Source organism: Carlito syrichta, unplaced genomic scaffold (genome assembly GCF_000164805.1).
Source record: "Carlito syrichta isolate Samal-C Ts95f unplaced genomic scaffold, Tarsius_syrichta-2.0.1 Scaffold288619, whole genome shotgun sequence".
Classification (NCBI taxonomy): Eukaryota; Metazoa; Chordata; class Mammalia; order Primates; family Tarsiidae; genus Carlito; species Carlito syrichta.
The window spans coordinates 98343-114251 of record NW_007232715.1 but is presented as its reverse complement, the minus strand read 5'-3'; the positions used below and the strand labels follow the sequence as shown (position 1 = coordinate 114251).

General features: G+C 33.2%; 1 protein-coding gene across 1 annotated transcript in view; it reads left to right on the top strand.

The window, feature by feature from the left end:
- Positions 1 to 15909, top strand: part of DCC (DCC netrin 1 receptor) — a gene marked incomplete at its 3' end in the record, with an annotated part of 403497 nt that overhangs the window by 292755 nt on the left and 94833 nt on the right. Inside the window, exon 10 of the mRNA XM_021710347.1 lies at positions 2812 to 3006. Coding sequence (XP_021566022.1) covers positions 2812 to 3006 — 195 coding nt within the window. The remainder of the gene's footprint in view (positions 1 to 2811; positions 3007 to 15909) is intronic.

The following is a 15909-nucleotide window of genomic DNA, read 5'->3' as shown; positions in this document are numbered from 1 at the left end:
AACGAACTTACAGGAGAGTTATTCTTGATGTGCAGAAATACAGAGTAGTTCTTGTTCTGAAAACAATTTAAATAGTTTTTTCTTTTATCCTAAAAGATGTTGACTATTGACTCAAATGATTATGGTTTCATATTTCTTTTAAAAAGTCATAAATGCAGAAGAAAATAGCATTCTGTTTAATTTCTTAGTAGATTAGGCAGATTATCTTGTTGCTTCAATAGTTCTTGCAAAAACTTCAAATGTGTTTAACAAAATTGATTGTAGAGCCCATTATATTTCAAGGGCACTGGCAAGCTCTGTAACAATAGTGTTGAAAAGCATTAATTCCCTTTCATCCTTTCATTACTTTTACTTAGAGTTTATAGTAGGAAACACTTCACAAACATTGTGTTTCTGCTGTTTAGGTTTATGCCCACATTTTGAAACATAATTTTTATGATGTAAAATTATATCACAGGCTTCTTTAGAGCAGACAAGTAATAGTCTGTCCTTTTAAATTTTTTTGCTCATAAAAGGGCATCTTTAGGAAAAAAGAAGCACCTTTAGAAAATTCTGTTGATGCAGCATCTTTAGAACCTTTTAAAAAGCTGCTAGTATGGTACCTACTTTAAAAATAATTTTAAAAAAATACTTCCATCTGTCACTTAAGCTAGACGTATGCTTGTTGAATATGGATAAAATAAGGTATTGCCTCAGCTTTTGCTGTCATGTAGTGGAGAAAAAAATGTATTGTAGTCCTACCTTTAGTCATCAGATTCCCCTGCATAATTTGGCACATATAAATTACTGTCAGAGATTTTCAGACTCTCTGGACACAGAAATGTCTGGGACAGAAATAATGGATACAATAGTTTGAATAAGGCTGGAATTACTAATCAGATAACTATTTTTGAGTAACTCTCGGAGTCTCATTCTGTCACCCAGACTGGAGCACAGCGGCTGTTCCCGGCCCCCTCAGCCTCGCCTGCTGGGCTCCGGCAATCCTTCCGCCTCAGCCTTCCGAGTAGCCGGAATTACAGGCGTGCGCTACCACGCCCGGCTGATTTTTTGATTTATTGTAGAGATGAGGTCTCGCCAAGTTGCCCAGGCGGGTCTCGAACCCGCGGGCTCAGGCCATCCACTCACCTCAGCCTCCAAAGGCACGGGAGTAACTCTTAAGTACCAAGAACTATGTTAGGCACTTATTGAAGATTGGATGGTCATTGCTTTCTACATTTCTTTTCAGAAGACTTCCTTGATTTTTAAAGAATCGGCTATATGTGGTTGTATTTAGTCCATCAAAGCATTTATCATCATCTATTGTAACTGCCTTTTTACTTGCCTAGCTTTTCATGAAGTCATAATTCCAAGAGTGCAGGTTTTATGTTCGCTATAGTCAGTATTTCCTATATCCTTAACATTGTAGTAACCTAGGTCCACACCTTAAACATAACAGATGCTATATAAATATATGTTATATATTTATAACATATGTATGTTATATATTATTCAAAAATATATATGTTATATATTATTCAATTATATAAATAATTGCATAATAATCGGTGTCCAGAAAAATGAATTGTTCTTTTAGAGATGGGATCTTAGGAAAGAATGATGATGAAAAAATCAGAATGTCAATTTATTCTTAAAAATTATTAATTTTCAACAATCTTTTTTTAATGAAAACATGTCAGGAGGGCATGCACCTTCTCTCTCTAATAACTAACCTCAGTTGAGAACTTATTTGCTATTATTAATTAATATATTGTATGCATTACCTCATTAAATCTTCATTCTACAGGCAAGGAAACTGAAGCTTAGAATAAATAATGTCTTAGGGTCTCACAGCTGTGAGCATCCAGTGTGCACTTGAACTCCGCTCTTACTCCTGGACCTCAAGAAAGAAAACTCAAGAAGTTAAATCATTTCATGAGGGCATAGAGCTGGTCAATCACAGAATGTAGCCTTGTAGAATACACATTTACACAGCTTCAGTTTGTGTGGCTTTAATCCAGGCCACTGTCTTCTTTCCTTTAATAATAAATGCATTTTTTTCAGATGCAATAAACCTTGAATTAAGTAGCATCCTAGTCATGCTAAGCAGATCATGACCCTCAACCGCATCTCCTGACAATTTCATAAGAGAGGACTTGTGCATTTTGTTTGTTTGTTTTAACTTAAATCAAAGTAAATAATTTGAGTGCAACATAGCCTTGACATCTTATTTCTCATTCTATTATTTTTACTTCCACCTTGTTTCCACCCGTTATTAATGATACCTAAGAAGAAATATATGAAAATAACGAAAATAGAGAAAAAATTAGGCGGGGGTGGGGAGAGTGGGGTACTTCATCCACGAAGGGTACCTGATCTCAAACCAGGTAAAGTGGGGACAAAAGTCAGGCCCAAACTTTACCTGTACAGTGACCATTTGTATACCCAATCCCAAATTGCATCCCATATCTTTAAAATAAATAAATAAATGCATTAATTAATTTTAAAATGCACACAAAGCTGGAACAATTGCAAAAATTAAAAAAAAAATTAAAAATTGGAGCCTCCCCACCAAAGGAAAAAAAAGGATAAAGATACACAATGCTACCATGTCCATAGAAAGAATTCAGTATTCTCTTATGTTTAAAAAATGTGGGTTAAGTTCAATCTACCATGGAAAAGATATCACATAGTGTAAAGGAGGGACCTGGGCAATAAGTGATACGTGAGTTGAGGATTTATGGGATATAATATTAATTCTTGCTTCAATGGTGTTTTGTCATGCTAAAAATTCCCTGATGAGATGTGCTGACGAGGCCTCTTCTTGAATCCTAGAGTCTCAAGTTCCTGATCAGCCAAGCTCTCTGCACGTGAGGCCCCAGACCAACTGCATTATCATGAGTTGGACTCCTCCCTTGAACCCAAACATCGTGGTGCGAGGTTACATTATTGGCTATGGCGTTGGCAGCCCTTATGCTGAGACAGTGCGTGTGGACAGTAAGCAGCGATATTATTCCATTGAAAGGTTGGGTGAGTAGCTATGATTTTTATCCTATTAAGGAGAACACATATTTATTTTAAGTTATTTTACCTTCTTGGAGAACTGGTTTTTTTTGGAATGGTGATTTTAATTTATGACAGATATGAATTCTTAAAGCGACTCATTCACACACACACACACACACACACACACACACACACACACACACAATTTGTTTTCTAAATTTTTAATTTGGGAATTTGATCTAGAGAGATTCACAATGGTCAGGGCTGTGTGCCCTTACTGATGTGTCATAGGAAACAGTGCATTGGATCATTTTTCTTTGTTCAATGGTCAAAGGAAACTTCTAAATTAAAATTCTTGCAATGAGAAGGTCAGCACATTTTTCACCTTTATTGTTCTCACTAGAAAGATGTTCCGTTCATTTTTCTTTAACCTTGAATTAGCTAGTCATAGTACCTTCTTTAAACATCTCTAAAACTTTCTGGCTATGTCATTATGACTGCAAACAAGATGAAAAAATAAATTTGTAGTCAGGTCAGTAAATCAGTAATCAAACTCCCTTCTCCACGTGTCCCTGCTCCATTCCAATCCAGGTTCTTTTATTGTAGTCAACCTCACTTGTTGCTGAATGCGGCACTTCACTTGTAACATTGACGAATTCACCGAAAATGTGTTCACTGAGAGCGATCTCATGTGTGTGAAAGTGCTCATATTCATTTTATATCTGACTTCCTACAGTACTGTATGAGATTGTATTATTAACAGAAGAAAATCAGAAGAAATATACATAATATACCAGGAGGCCAATAAGTTAAAGAATTCTCATAAAGCTAAAAAGCAAGTTGATTCTACCTGTTGATTTAATACCATGTTATTTTGTAATGAAGTACACTGAGACCACTGGTAAATGCAACATGATTTGGGGGAGTGATCTGCTACTTATTTGCAATGTCTTGCTCACAAACAGAATGTTTGTGATGAGAAGCCTGATTTGAATCCAAATAGCCAAAAATGCAGTAGCAAGAAAAGATTTTCTCAGTAAAGAAGGAAAATTGCACTGACCCATTCACTCTATAATTGCTTCAAACGGTAATAAGAGGAAACACCTCCTGAAAATTTCCACAATTTTAGTTATACTTGGCATTCAGAAATAATATTCTCTCCCTCAGTCCCTGAGTTTGAATGTAAAGGCAATCACAAAACTCATACTTCATGGCCGTCAGAGCTAGGACAGGGGACTTTCGCTTCCCCATTATTCGGCATACAGCATCTCTGACAGTTTATCTTGGTGCCACTTGCCAGACAGAGGGAGGGAGGTGCCCGTGGCATGCAGAGTCTCCTTGGCAATGTGAAAGTGATGCAAACTCAGAGGAAAGTCAGGTGGCAGAACTGCCTTGTTTCACCAGGTAAAACAATCATGATAATGATCTCTTTTTTACCAAAAAACTCTCCAGGAGTCTCCAAGTTTAGCAAGTTCGGGAGTTTGAAAGCGTAACAGTGGCAAATTTCTCCAAATGCTTAATAAGCGAGATCTCTTTGTAAAATATATTCTATAGAGCTAGGAAAATTGTTAAAGGAAAAATGGGATCAGGGATAATCATGAGTTTTCGCTTTGATACTTATCCAGGAAGACACACACACACACACACACACACACACACACACACACATTTGAGTTCCATCAATTCGTGTGTTGTTGCTCACTAAGTATCCTTGTGTCACATGCACACTCTGCAAAGAAACTACTAATGGTTTCGTTTATTCTTCTGAACATTAAAATAGGTGCATCAATTTTCGTAGATTCTTTTTGAAAATATATTCATAATTTTTGTAATTGCCAAAATTTTACAGACACAAAGTGATCTATTCATTATACACACATATACATAATAAACGATAGGAAATTTTATGTTTTAAGAACTGTATGATGGTTATACAACTAAAACGAATTCAAGTGCGTTATAATCCATTTAAGCATAGGGTCGGCATAACTTCAAGGATCACGGTTATGTTTTAGACTATAAAAAAGCTATTTGCTTTTATAATTGACCAATAAACCTCCCTCTCTCTTTGATGGGAGACTAGGATTTCTAAACACCATTTTATTCACTGTTTAAACATCAGACACGTAGAGCTGCTTCAGGACTGAAAATAAAGAACGTTTTGAACAATATTTATTACTGTCTGATTTAAAACAATCAAATGACTCACCTGGAGTAGGCACATAATTTCATTAGCCAGTGTTTGTTCTGCTAAATATTTGTAATTAATCTGCTGACATTTTATACCTTTTAGTTCAAGAGCCCCTGTGCCAGGCTTACTACATAGTAAACATGTGGTATAGACCTACATGATCTGAATTTGATACTTTCCAGCAAATTAATTTGAAAGGGAAACACTTTTTAGAAGACTCACTATCTACCTACCTACTGATTAATTCATCTACATTTGTATCTTTATTGAGGTATGGCTTATGTACAATAAGCTGTGCGCATTTAAAATTCCCAATTTTTTGATTTTTAAAAATAATTTTATTGATGTATAATTGGTATTCAATAAACTTTGTTTTTAAAATCTCTTCTTTAATTGTTCTCAGTCATATTTTAGTTTTAAATGTAAAGGTTTTGAATATTTTCACTAGACTTATTTCTAAAAAATAAATATATTTTTTGAAATATTTTAAATAGAATTATTTTTTAAACTTATTTTTTAGTTGTTTACTGCTGCTATAGAATACAACAGAATTTTTAATGTTAACCTTATATGCTAAACCTGGTAAATTTACCTATTTATTCTATTAGTTTTGTGAACCATCTGGAATTTTCTATTTAGACATACATATGATATGCAAATAGAAGTTTTACGCTAAATTTCTGATCTCCATGCCTTTTATTGCTTTCTCTTGCCTTATCTCTATGGTTAGGATCTGCAGACAAATGTCAAAAGAAGTGTTGAAAGCAGACTCCTTTGTCTTGTTTCTGATTTTAGGGTGGAATATTTAGTCTTGACCATGAAATAGGCTGTTATCTCTGGGTTCTCCATGTATGCCTTTTATGAGAGTGAAGACATTTTATACTCTACCTAGGTTTCTGGAAAATGTTATCATGAATATTTGTTGAATTTTTGTGAAATAATTCTTCATCTCTTGAAGTGATTTTTATGAGTTTTTTCTTTTCAAATAGCACAGTGATGTACATTGATTTTTGAAGGGTAACTAGCCTTGAATTTCTTACATGAATCTTATGTTATCATGCACTACCTTTTTCTTACATTGTTGGGTTTGATTTTTCAGTGTTCATTAAGGATTGTTTGTGCTTGTATTTATGAGGTTATGGTTGTCTATAATTCTCATTTCGTGTCTTTATTCAATTCTTTTTTATTAGAGTAATCTTGGCCTTCTAAAATGAATTGGACAGTGTTTGTCCCTCTCCTACAACTGAAAATTTGGTATAAAATTGCTATTATTTACACTTTGAATATTTTATAGTATTCACTATATAATGAAATCATGTGGACCTGAAGCTTTCTTTATAAGAAGACTTTTGATAATTTACTTTCTTTTAAAATTATAGGTCTTTGTACATCTTCTTGTATTGATTTTGAGAAGTTAAATTTTTATAAAACTTGTACAGTTCATTTTGTCTCATTTATTGGCACAGCATTATTCATAAGGTTCTCGTATTATTTGCGGTATAACTGCTTATTCATTTCTTACGATGTTTAGGTAGAGGCTTATTAATTTTGTTGATCTTGTCAAAATAAGAGCTTTGACATTACTCAATTTTTTAGCTGTCTCTATTTTTTTTAATTTCTGTACCTATTTAGTTCTACTCTGCTCTTATATTTCTAATTCATTATGGTGATACATTATAATACTTGCATTTAAAGCTATCAGTGTTCCTCTTAAGTACCATTTCTGACATCTCACAAATTTTGATGTGTTTTGTTATTATTATTTAGTTCAAAACATTTTTCAATTTTCCTTGTGATTTCTTTTTGTCGCCTAAGTTATTTAGCAGGGCGTTGCTAAATTTTCAAATGTAGTTTTCCTGGTTATTTTGTTACTATTAATTTTCAGTGATTTTTTTTTATCACGGTGAGAAAGCATATCATTTGATTTTAATATTCTAAAAACTCTTGAGACATTTTATGGGCATAAGTTGACATTTTATAGGCATATTGACAATTTTGTTGAATGTAGTATGTTAATTTGAAAATAAGTGTCTTCTGATGTTGTCAGATATAGAGTTCTATAAAGGTCAATTAGATCAAGGTCTTTGATAGTGTTTTTCAGATCACCGATGTCGTTATTGAATTTTTTGACCAATAGTTCTGTGAATTGCTAAGACTGGGCATCAAAGTCATCTTTTATAAATATGAAATTGTCAATGATTCCCTGGAATTCTCTCTTTTTTATTTCTTTATTTACTTAGAGAACCTATCATTAAACCAATACAATTTTATCATTGCTATATCTTCTTGGTAAATTACCTTATTTGCCTTTATGAATGTCTTGCCTTTGTCCTTGAAGACTATTTTGCCTGTTATCAATATAGCCCCACCAGGCTTCCTACGGCTTATACGGTATCCCTTTTTCCAACCATTATGCTCAACCTTTCTTTATGCTCAAAGTCTATCTTTTGTAAGTAGCATATAGTTGGGTCTTGCTATTTTATGCACTCTGGAAATTTCTGTCATTCCATTAGACTTTTAGACCATTGCAATTTAATATAGTTATATATACAGATGAATTTAGGTCTGCCATTTTAGTTTTGTTTTCTGTTTTTGTGTCCCTGTTTTCTCTTTCTCGACTTAGTTTGGCTTTTTCTTTTTTAGCTTTTAATTTCAATTATTAAGCACACTTTAGAAATATATCTTGTAAGGGATCTGCTGATTGTTTTTCTATAATAAACCAGAAAGTAAATATTTTAGTCTTTCTAGGCCATGTATTTTTCATCATAACTCTCAACACTGCCATGATAGCTTGAAGACAGTCATAGACAACACATACATGAATAAACATAACAGTGTTCTAATAAAACTTTATTTGGGGGCTCAAAAAAATCTCAATTTCATATAAATTATAGATGTTATAAATACTATATTTTGATTTTGGCTACTACTTAAATATGTGAAAACCATTCTTTGCTTACAAGCTATGCAAAAACAGAGTACCCTCAACCATAGTGTGCTGATTTCTGCTCTAAATGATTCCTCTAGAAACTACCATATATGTTTTTTAATGTTAGCCAGTCTAGCTCTAAGCTAACATTTTAACACATCATGTAATATGTATTAGTAGAAACTCGCAACCACACAGGTCTCTACCATTGTAAATGTTGACGACTCTAGATTTTAATACAATCCTTGACTTTTTTGGTGTATTGGTTTTAGCAGATAATCCATAGCAAGATTCATGTTGCTTTCTGTGGGCAGCAGTTAAAATCCAGGTTCATTTTCTTGAGCCTTTGTAATGCTGCTTTGGGTTAGTGTTTAGGCTGAGACTGACACAGGTTCTTACTTGGTCAGGGCATCCCCCTCTCGAGATGTCTGCCCTGTGTACTTGTGGCAGACTAGTTCCACACCCTCCCACCCACCTCTGGCTCCTTCCAGTGATTCTTCTAGTGGGAAGATGGCAAGGTTTTCGCTGGAGTGTTAGCTGACTGCTGCATTGCTTTCTAAATTTCAGCTTTCTCTTGGAGTAAAACAGAAAACAAAGCAAAATGAAACACACAAAAAAGGAAAACTCATTCCCATGCTGGTCACTTCTCCTAGAGCTTACCTAATTCCAAAATCTGCCGAGCTTTGTAAACTCTCAGACCTCATATAGTTGGGGTTTTGTTTTGAGGTGGATTATTCTGTTGCATGTTTAGAATTTGGGTTTGTTGCCGGAAGGATGGGTAGCTAAAGGGAACTTATACTCACACCCTTTTGGAAGAACTGAAAACTCACGAACCCATTAAATTTTTTAAGCAGCTGGTGTTTGAACATTCTTGATAAACATAAGATCACTTCTTGGGCAGCATATTTACTATCTGAATTACATTTGGTACCACAGCATGTCTTTATGCTAATAAAATGTATTAGAAGAACTGACTCTGAAATATATAATTTCGTTGCAAAAGCAACATTTTAGAGCGGACTTCTGAGTAAAGTTGGACTTCTGACAAAAGCTTAGCCAAAAAAAAAAAAAAATTGGGTTAGACATTTTAATAATCATATTTTAAAATACAGTATTCAAGTTCTTGTATAATGGAAATAATTAAAAGTAATATCAAATACATTTACAACTTATGAAGGTCAAGGAACAAAGCTGATTATGTATAAATATTCAGATACAGCCTTTGGTTTTCCAAATGATATTAAACAAACATGGCAAGTATTTCTATAAGAATTTATGTTCTTCCAGTTTTAATCAGCCCATGTAAAACTATTGCATCTTAATACAAAAGAATTGAAACCTTTCACCACCACTGTTGTGAATTAGCAGAGATGAAAGCTAATATTCTTAGAATGTGGCATTGCCCTAGAAAGACTATATAGTTAAAACTTTTAAGGTCTGAATGAACATATATCACTTCTTTATCTTAGCCATAGTACAGAAAGATACTTGGTTATTTCCATGAGTATTCAATTATTATTTTCTTTCATTCTTATTATTCTTTCAATCATTCTTATTGGAGAACATTTTAATGGGTTAACAATTGAACAATATGGCCCAAGCATACAGAAAAGTAAACAAATATGGAATTAAATGGAACTCTGAATCTGGGTTTAGATCCATATTTTTCTTCCTTCCATAATGTTTAATATTGGGAAAGTGGTTTGAACCCTGGCCTTATAATATTTCTGTAAATATAGGGGAAAAGAGCATCATTTATTTCCTGTATTATGGTATCAGAGAGTGAACACATTTTGAAAATAGTTAATAGAGGTTGGAAAATTAGTCCTTCAAGACCTGTAATATAAAATTTACATTGTGATGATTGTAGTAATATGAAAGTTTTGCCTAATTAAAAATATTCAGCTTTTGGGGTAAACTCATTATCAATGTCTATTATAAAAAATTCTTTTTTAACACTGGGAATATTTAACTTTGTACTGTTTGGAATAAAAAAATAAGAAAATGGATGTTCCATTTGTGATTAAATTTCAGGGCTTGAGCTGTGTCTCCAGCAATGAATTATTGGCCATATGTGAAACAGTATCCTTTTCATTCCCATAGTGTTCTGTATGTCTCTCCCGCCTTACAAGCTTTTTATGAGAATCAACTGATATAATTAAGCTAAAGACATTTTTAATTTAAGTTTAAAAATATTACGCACATGTACATAAAGAATCGTTGTGTACTTCAGCAATTATAAACAATGCAGTTTCATAGGCTTTGATTTTTTATATAAATCTTAAAGTTTGTATTCTAGTCTGTCTTCATTACCTAAAATCAGATTATACTGAGTACATTTTTTAAAATAGCTGAGAAGTCCAGGTTTTTAGACTCAGATGACTTATCAGGTTCATGAAATGACATAAAGCATTTTCATTTACTGAAATTAATTATTATGGATGAAAAGTCTAAGCAACATGATGGCATTCAGCTTGACATGAAAGACAAAAATGTAAACTCCTAGTTTTAACTAGAATAAAATAGTGACTAGAAAATCCTGAGAAAGAGAATGAGATTCATCCAACATGAGTACTGGCTTGCCCAAGGAGGAGTGAGAGGGTATGGGAAGAGGTCACTCCATGAGATCATTACTTGGAATGTATCAAGAGGAATGGATTTTATCTAGTTGTTGTTTTTTTTTTTTTTTTTTGAGGTTACTGTCTTCTTTAGGCATTTTCAAGCAGTCTTTAAGGACAGCCACAGGGTGATTCATTAATAAAACATACCCTTCTATTTGAAACTCTTTTCACACTTTTGCTCCCTGAGGCCTAAAGCAGATGCATTGTCTTATACCTGGTGAACTTTCTAAAACTGTTTGAAAGAATTCATAGCAAAAGATGAATACTTGTATTGAACTGGAGAAGAAAATATCTCATTGGGCATTGGGGTACAAAAAGTTATATATATTTCATTGGAAATATCCAAATCTCTTCGTATTGTTCTCTTTTTAAGTAACACTTCCACATTTTATCTGTTATGTTATAAACTAAGCTGTAAATTACAAAAATCAAACTGGTAAAACAAATATGTTATGCGGTAATTCATTCTAACAACATTAAATTCAAGCATTCAGACAAGGAAAATATTTGTCTTCATCTTCCATATTTTTTCAGAAAATGTGTTATTTGAGTCAAAACAATTTAGATTTCAATCTTAATTTCTCATGTCACTTAGTGTTTAGAGGCAGCTATTTGCTACATTTCTTCCATGTGCTTTACAAATAACCATTCATTTTTTCATCCTTCCCTTATGTCAAGTGTCATCCCAACTTTAAAAATTAAGGAAGACAGAATAAGAACTAAAGTTAATAAGAAAAGCCAAAGCTAGTTTGTTAAATTTTTTAAAAAGTCAAATGTTACATTAACATCCTCAGATAAAATTGTAATAAACTCTAAAGATCTGATTCTTTAGTACATAGAAAAGACCCTAGGATCAAATCCAAATCTGACAAGAACGTGCAGCTAGAATGTACAATTGCAGGGAAGTCCCACTTCCTAAATGGAAAAACAAGGTGTTCTAGCAAAATTAAATTCTTCCATCCACCAAGAAAATATAATCTAATCTAGCAGCATAGAAAACAGTTCTAAAATGTCTGATTAAGCACAAGTCATAACCAGAGAGGTATGAGCAATGCTATTTATCCTGAGACCAGAATTCAGAACTGACTATGAGGAGGAAAAAAAAAAAAAGTACCCTTTCTGGATATTTTGTTTATTAAGCAACTACACTTGTGAATTTGTGTACTTCTCCTTTCAATGCTAGCAGTATCTGCCACATGTTTTTTGAAAATCTGTTATCAGGTGCATAATTATTTAGGATTGCTATGTACGCTTGACAAATTAACCACTTTATTGTTTATGAACTATCCCTCTTTACTAGTAATAATATTCTTTACTCTGAAACCTGCTTCATTTGACATTAGTACATCCATTCCAGACTAGTTTTTTTTGTTGTTGTTTGTACTAACATAATACATATTTTTTCAATATTTTACTTTTGAACTGTTTTTTTTTAAATTTCAAGTGAGTTTTTGTAGGCAACATATAACCAGATTTTTTTTTTAAACTACAATCTCACTGTCTCTGACTTTTAGCCAAGGTGTTTAGACCATTTACATTTAATGTAAATAAAGATATAGTTTAGCTTATAACTACTATTCTGCTGCTTGTGTTTTATTGATTACATCTATAGTCTCATTTGTTTACTGTGATTTTTTTTTCTTACCTTTCTACCTTTTCTCTTGGGTTAATTGAGTATTTTTAGCCAATTATCTACATATTTTCTGGACTCATTAATTATAGCTGTTTTGCTTCTTTAGAGATTGCTTTAAAATGTACAATAGTATCTTGAATGTATCATTATTGACATTAAAGAAATATGCAGCCAGTCTCGGTGGCTCAGCGTGTAATCCTGTGCCTTTGGGAAGCTGAGGTGAGTGGATTCCCTGAGCCCGTGGGTTCGAGACTCACCTGGACAGCAAGACCTCATCTCTACAATAAATCAAAAAATCAGCCAGGCGTGGTAGCGCATGCCTGTAATTCCAGCTACTTGGAATGCTGAGGTGGAAGGATCACCAGAGCCCAGCAGGTCGAGGCTGCGGTGGCCGGGAGTGGCCACTGCACTCCAGTCTGAGCAAGAGTGAAACTCCAACTCAAAAAAAAAAAAAAAAAAAAGAAATATACCACAACATTTTACATTGTTATTATTATTTCTTTTCTTAAACAATCAAATATGTTTTAAAAGTTAGAAAAAATAATATATTGTTTATCTAAATACAAAGTTGCCAGTTTTGCTGTTCTTCATTATTTTGTTGTAATTCAAATTTTTAACTGGTATAATTTTTCTTTCTTTCTGAAAGACTTCTTTAATATTTTTTAATGTAGTGTGATTAATTTTTCATCATTGTATGCATGAAAAGTTTGCATATTGCCTTTTAAAAAATAATTTTAACTGAGCATAGAATTCTAGGTTAACAAAATTCTTCCTTCAGTATTTTTATATACGTTGCTTCATTATTTCCTATATTGCCTTGTTTCCAAAAAGACTGTTTCATTTTTTTCTTATTTTTTGTACCTCTATTCATAATGTGTTTTGTTTCTTACTTCTTTGAAAATGTTTTATTTGCCACTGATCTTATACAAATTTATTTTTATATCTTGGTGTAATTTTGTGTATGTTTCTTCTGACTGAAATTAGTTCAGATTCTTGGATCAGTGAGTTTATAGAGTTCATCAAATTCTGGAAAATTTTTGTTTATTGTTCCTTTGCATAGCTTTATTTTTCTTCCACTGTCCTATCATTCCTCGAACTGGGAAATCTAATTACACAGATGTTATAATGCTTTAGATTATACCACAGCTCACTGTGGTACTCATTGTTTTTTGTTCATCTTTTTCAGTCTTTTTAAAATCTGTGTTTCACTTGGGATAGTTTCTAGAACTATGTTTTTAAAGGCACTATTTTTAAAATTGGTTAATATGATCTTAATTTCATGCAGCATGATTTTTTTGTTTTGTTTTTTATATAGCATCTTGTAGTTTTCATTTGTACATTTTGGTTTTGGATCTTTTCTATATATTCCACATTCTAGTTCACATGATCAATCTTTCCTCTGCCTTCTTGAGCATATGGAATGTAATTATAATACCATTTTTATTGTTTTTGTCTACAGATCATTTCACTTGTGTCATTTTCGAGTCTGTTTGCATTTATTAATTTTTCTCTTAATTATGGATTGTCTTTCCTGGTTTTCATCTTGTTGGCTGCCGGAGACTTTGTGTTTTTGAAAAATATATTCTTGAAATTTTTCTAGAATGTAGTTAAGTTATTGAGGAAAACGTTAACATTTTTGAGGTTTGCCGTTAATCTGTTTGATGCTACGGAAGTACTGGGGTGAATCGGCCCCGTTACTGAGGCAATCCCTTCTGGTAACTCTATCTAAATTCCCATGAGTTACATGGTTATACACCTGGCTGATGGAAAGCCACTTATTCCTATTCCTGAGTGAGCACTTCCTGCTACTACCTGGTGATTCTTTCCTCCATCTTGGGAAGTTTCCACATACACATGCACTACCAGTATCAGAGGAAGATTCAATAGAGTGAGACGCTCGGTAGACCTGCAGAGCTCTTCTGAGCACTTTCCTTCTCTCTGGTACTCGTCCTCCCATGAACTCTCATTGCTTGGGTGACCCTGAGTCTGAAAACTCTGTGTTTTCAATTCAGGGAGCACGCTGGGATCCTTTTGGGTTCCTCCTGATTCTTCTGCAGCCTGGAAAATCTCTGAGAAATAAGCTGGGGAAATCAAAGGCTCACATTTTTTCCCTTCTCACCGAGGTCACTGACCTTATCTTCTTGATATCGAATGTATGAAAATTGTTGTTTCATATATTTCATCTGTTCGGTTTTTTAAAAGTTGATCCAGGCAGAAGGGGTAAATCTGATCCCTATTAATCCATTTTGACCAGAAGTGGGAGTTTGTAAATAAGCAATTAAACAGTCACTTTATTGTGGATGCCAAAACTTTCAGCTTTTTAAGGGTGCCCAAAATGCCAAACTGCATTATATCTATTTCCTGATTTCTGCCACAAAACTCATCAAGAATGAATCCTGTCATATTGTATTTCTAGAGATTAAATTTAGCTTGAGTGCTCTTAGAAACAGGTCTTTTATCCTGTGGAGATATGAACCTTTACAACTCCCAGGGTGCATTCTAAGTTCAGTGAATTCAATGTAAATTGCAATGTTAAGTTCAGTATCCCCCCATCGAAAAAAATCCTTTCATGCATGGAATATAGAAGTTTTGAGTTTATGACATGCAAACATTTAAACATCAGAAAAATCAATGCACTTTAGCAGCCTCAAGAATAATTGACATACATGAATAAAAAATGAATAAGCACTATGTAGAGAACATTTATTCTTTTGAAATAAAGTGCATTAAAGGTGTTGGCTAACAAAATTCCTCTTTGTGTTTTTGAAGTAGGGTTTAAGAAGAATTATGTGGAATGATTTTTGATCTGAAAATGTAAAAGCCTGATCACAGAAACCCCACTGCAATAGGGTACCTGCATAATGAACATTTGAATATCTAACCCTGAATTGTACCAGATATCTTTAAAATAAAAAAAGAAAAAAAAAAGAAAAAGGGGGGGCAGGTTTACCTCCTTCTGTATGCCAAAATATCTTACTCAGAGAGCTTATGTACATTGCAGCAATAGTGAACACAAACTACAGCTGTGTTTCAGACTGGAGGACTGTACCTTGATTATTGAAAATGTACATATTGTATACTGTATACATCATTTTAGAAGAAAGTCAATTTACCTCATTGCTATTATTTTATAATTTTGTCATTCACACAGGAATCCCTCCTTATTCTTAACACCAATTTCTGATAAAAAAAATAATTATATTCCTACAGTTTTAATGTGTGGGCTCCAAGATGAAGTGTTATCTCAAATTTGATATGTATACTTTGAATCTATGTTGTTTATTATGTCTGTCTGTCAGTACTCTTTGCCCAATTTCTATATTCTAAGGATTGTGAGTAAATATGGAATCAAATGAATTTTTAAAATATGCATATATTTTATAGATGTAGATAAATTCAATATGATGTAATGCATTATTGTCTGAGCCACAATTTTATTTTCAAATTTTTGACCACTTCGTGGGCATTGTCAAAACACGAAATGGGTAGATTTTTCAAATTGCAAGCAATTGCTTAACTAGCAAAATACAAAACAAAACATTTCTTCTCCAGG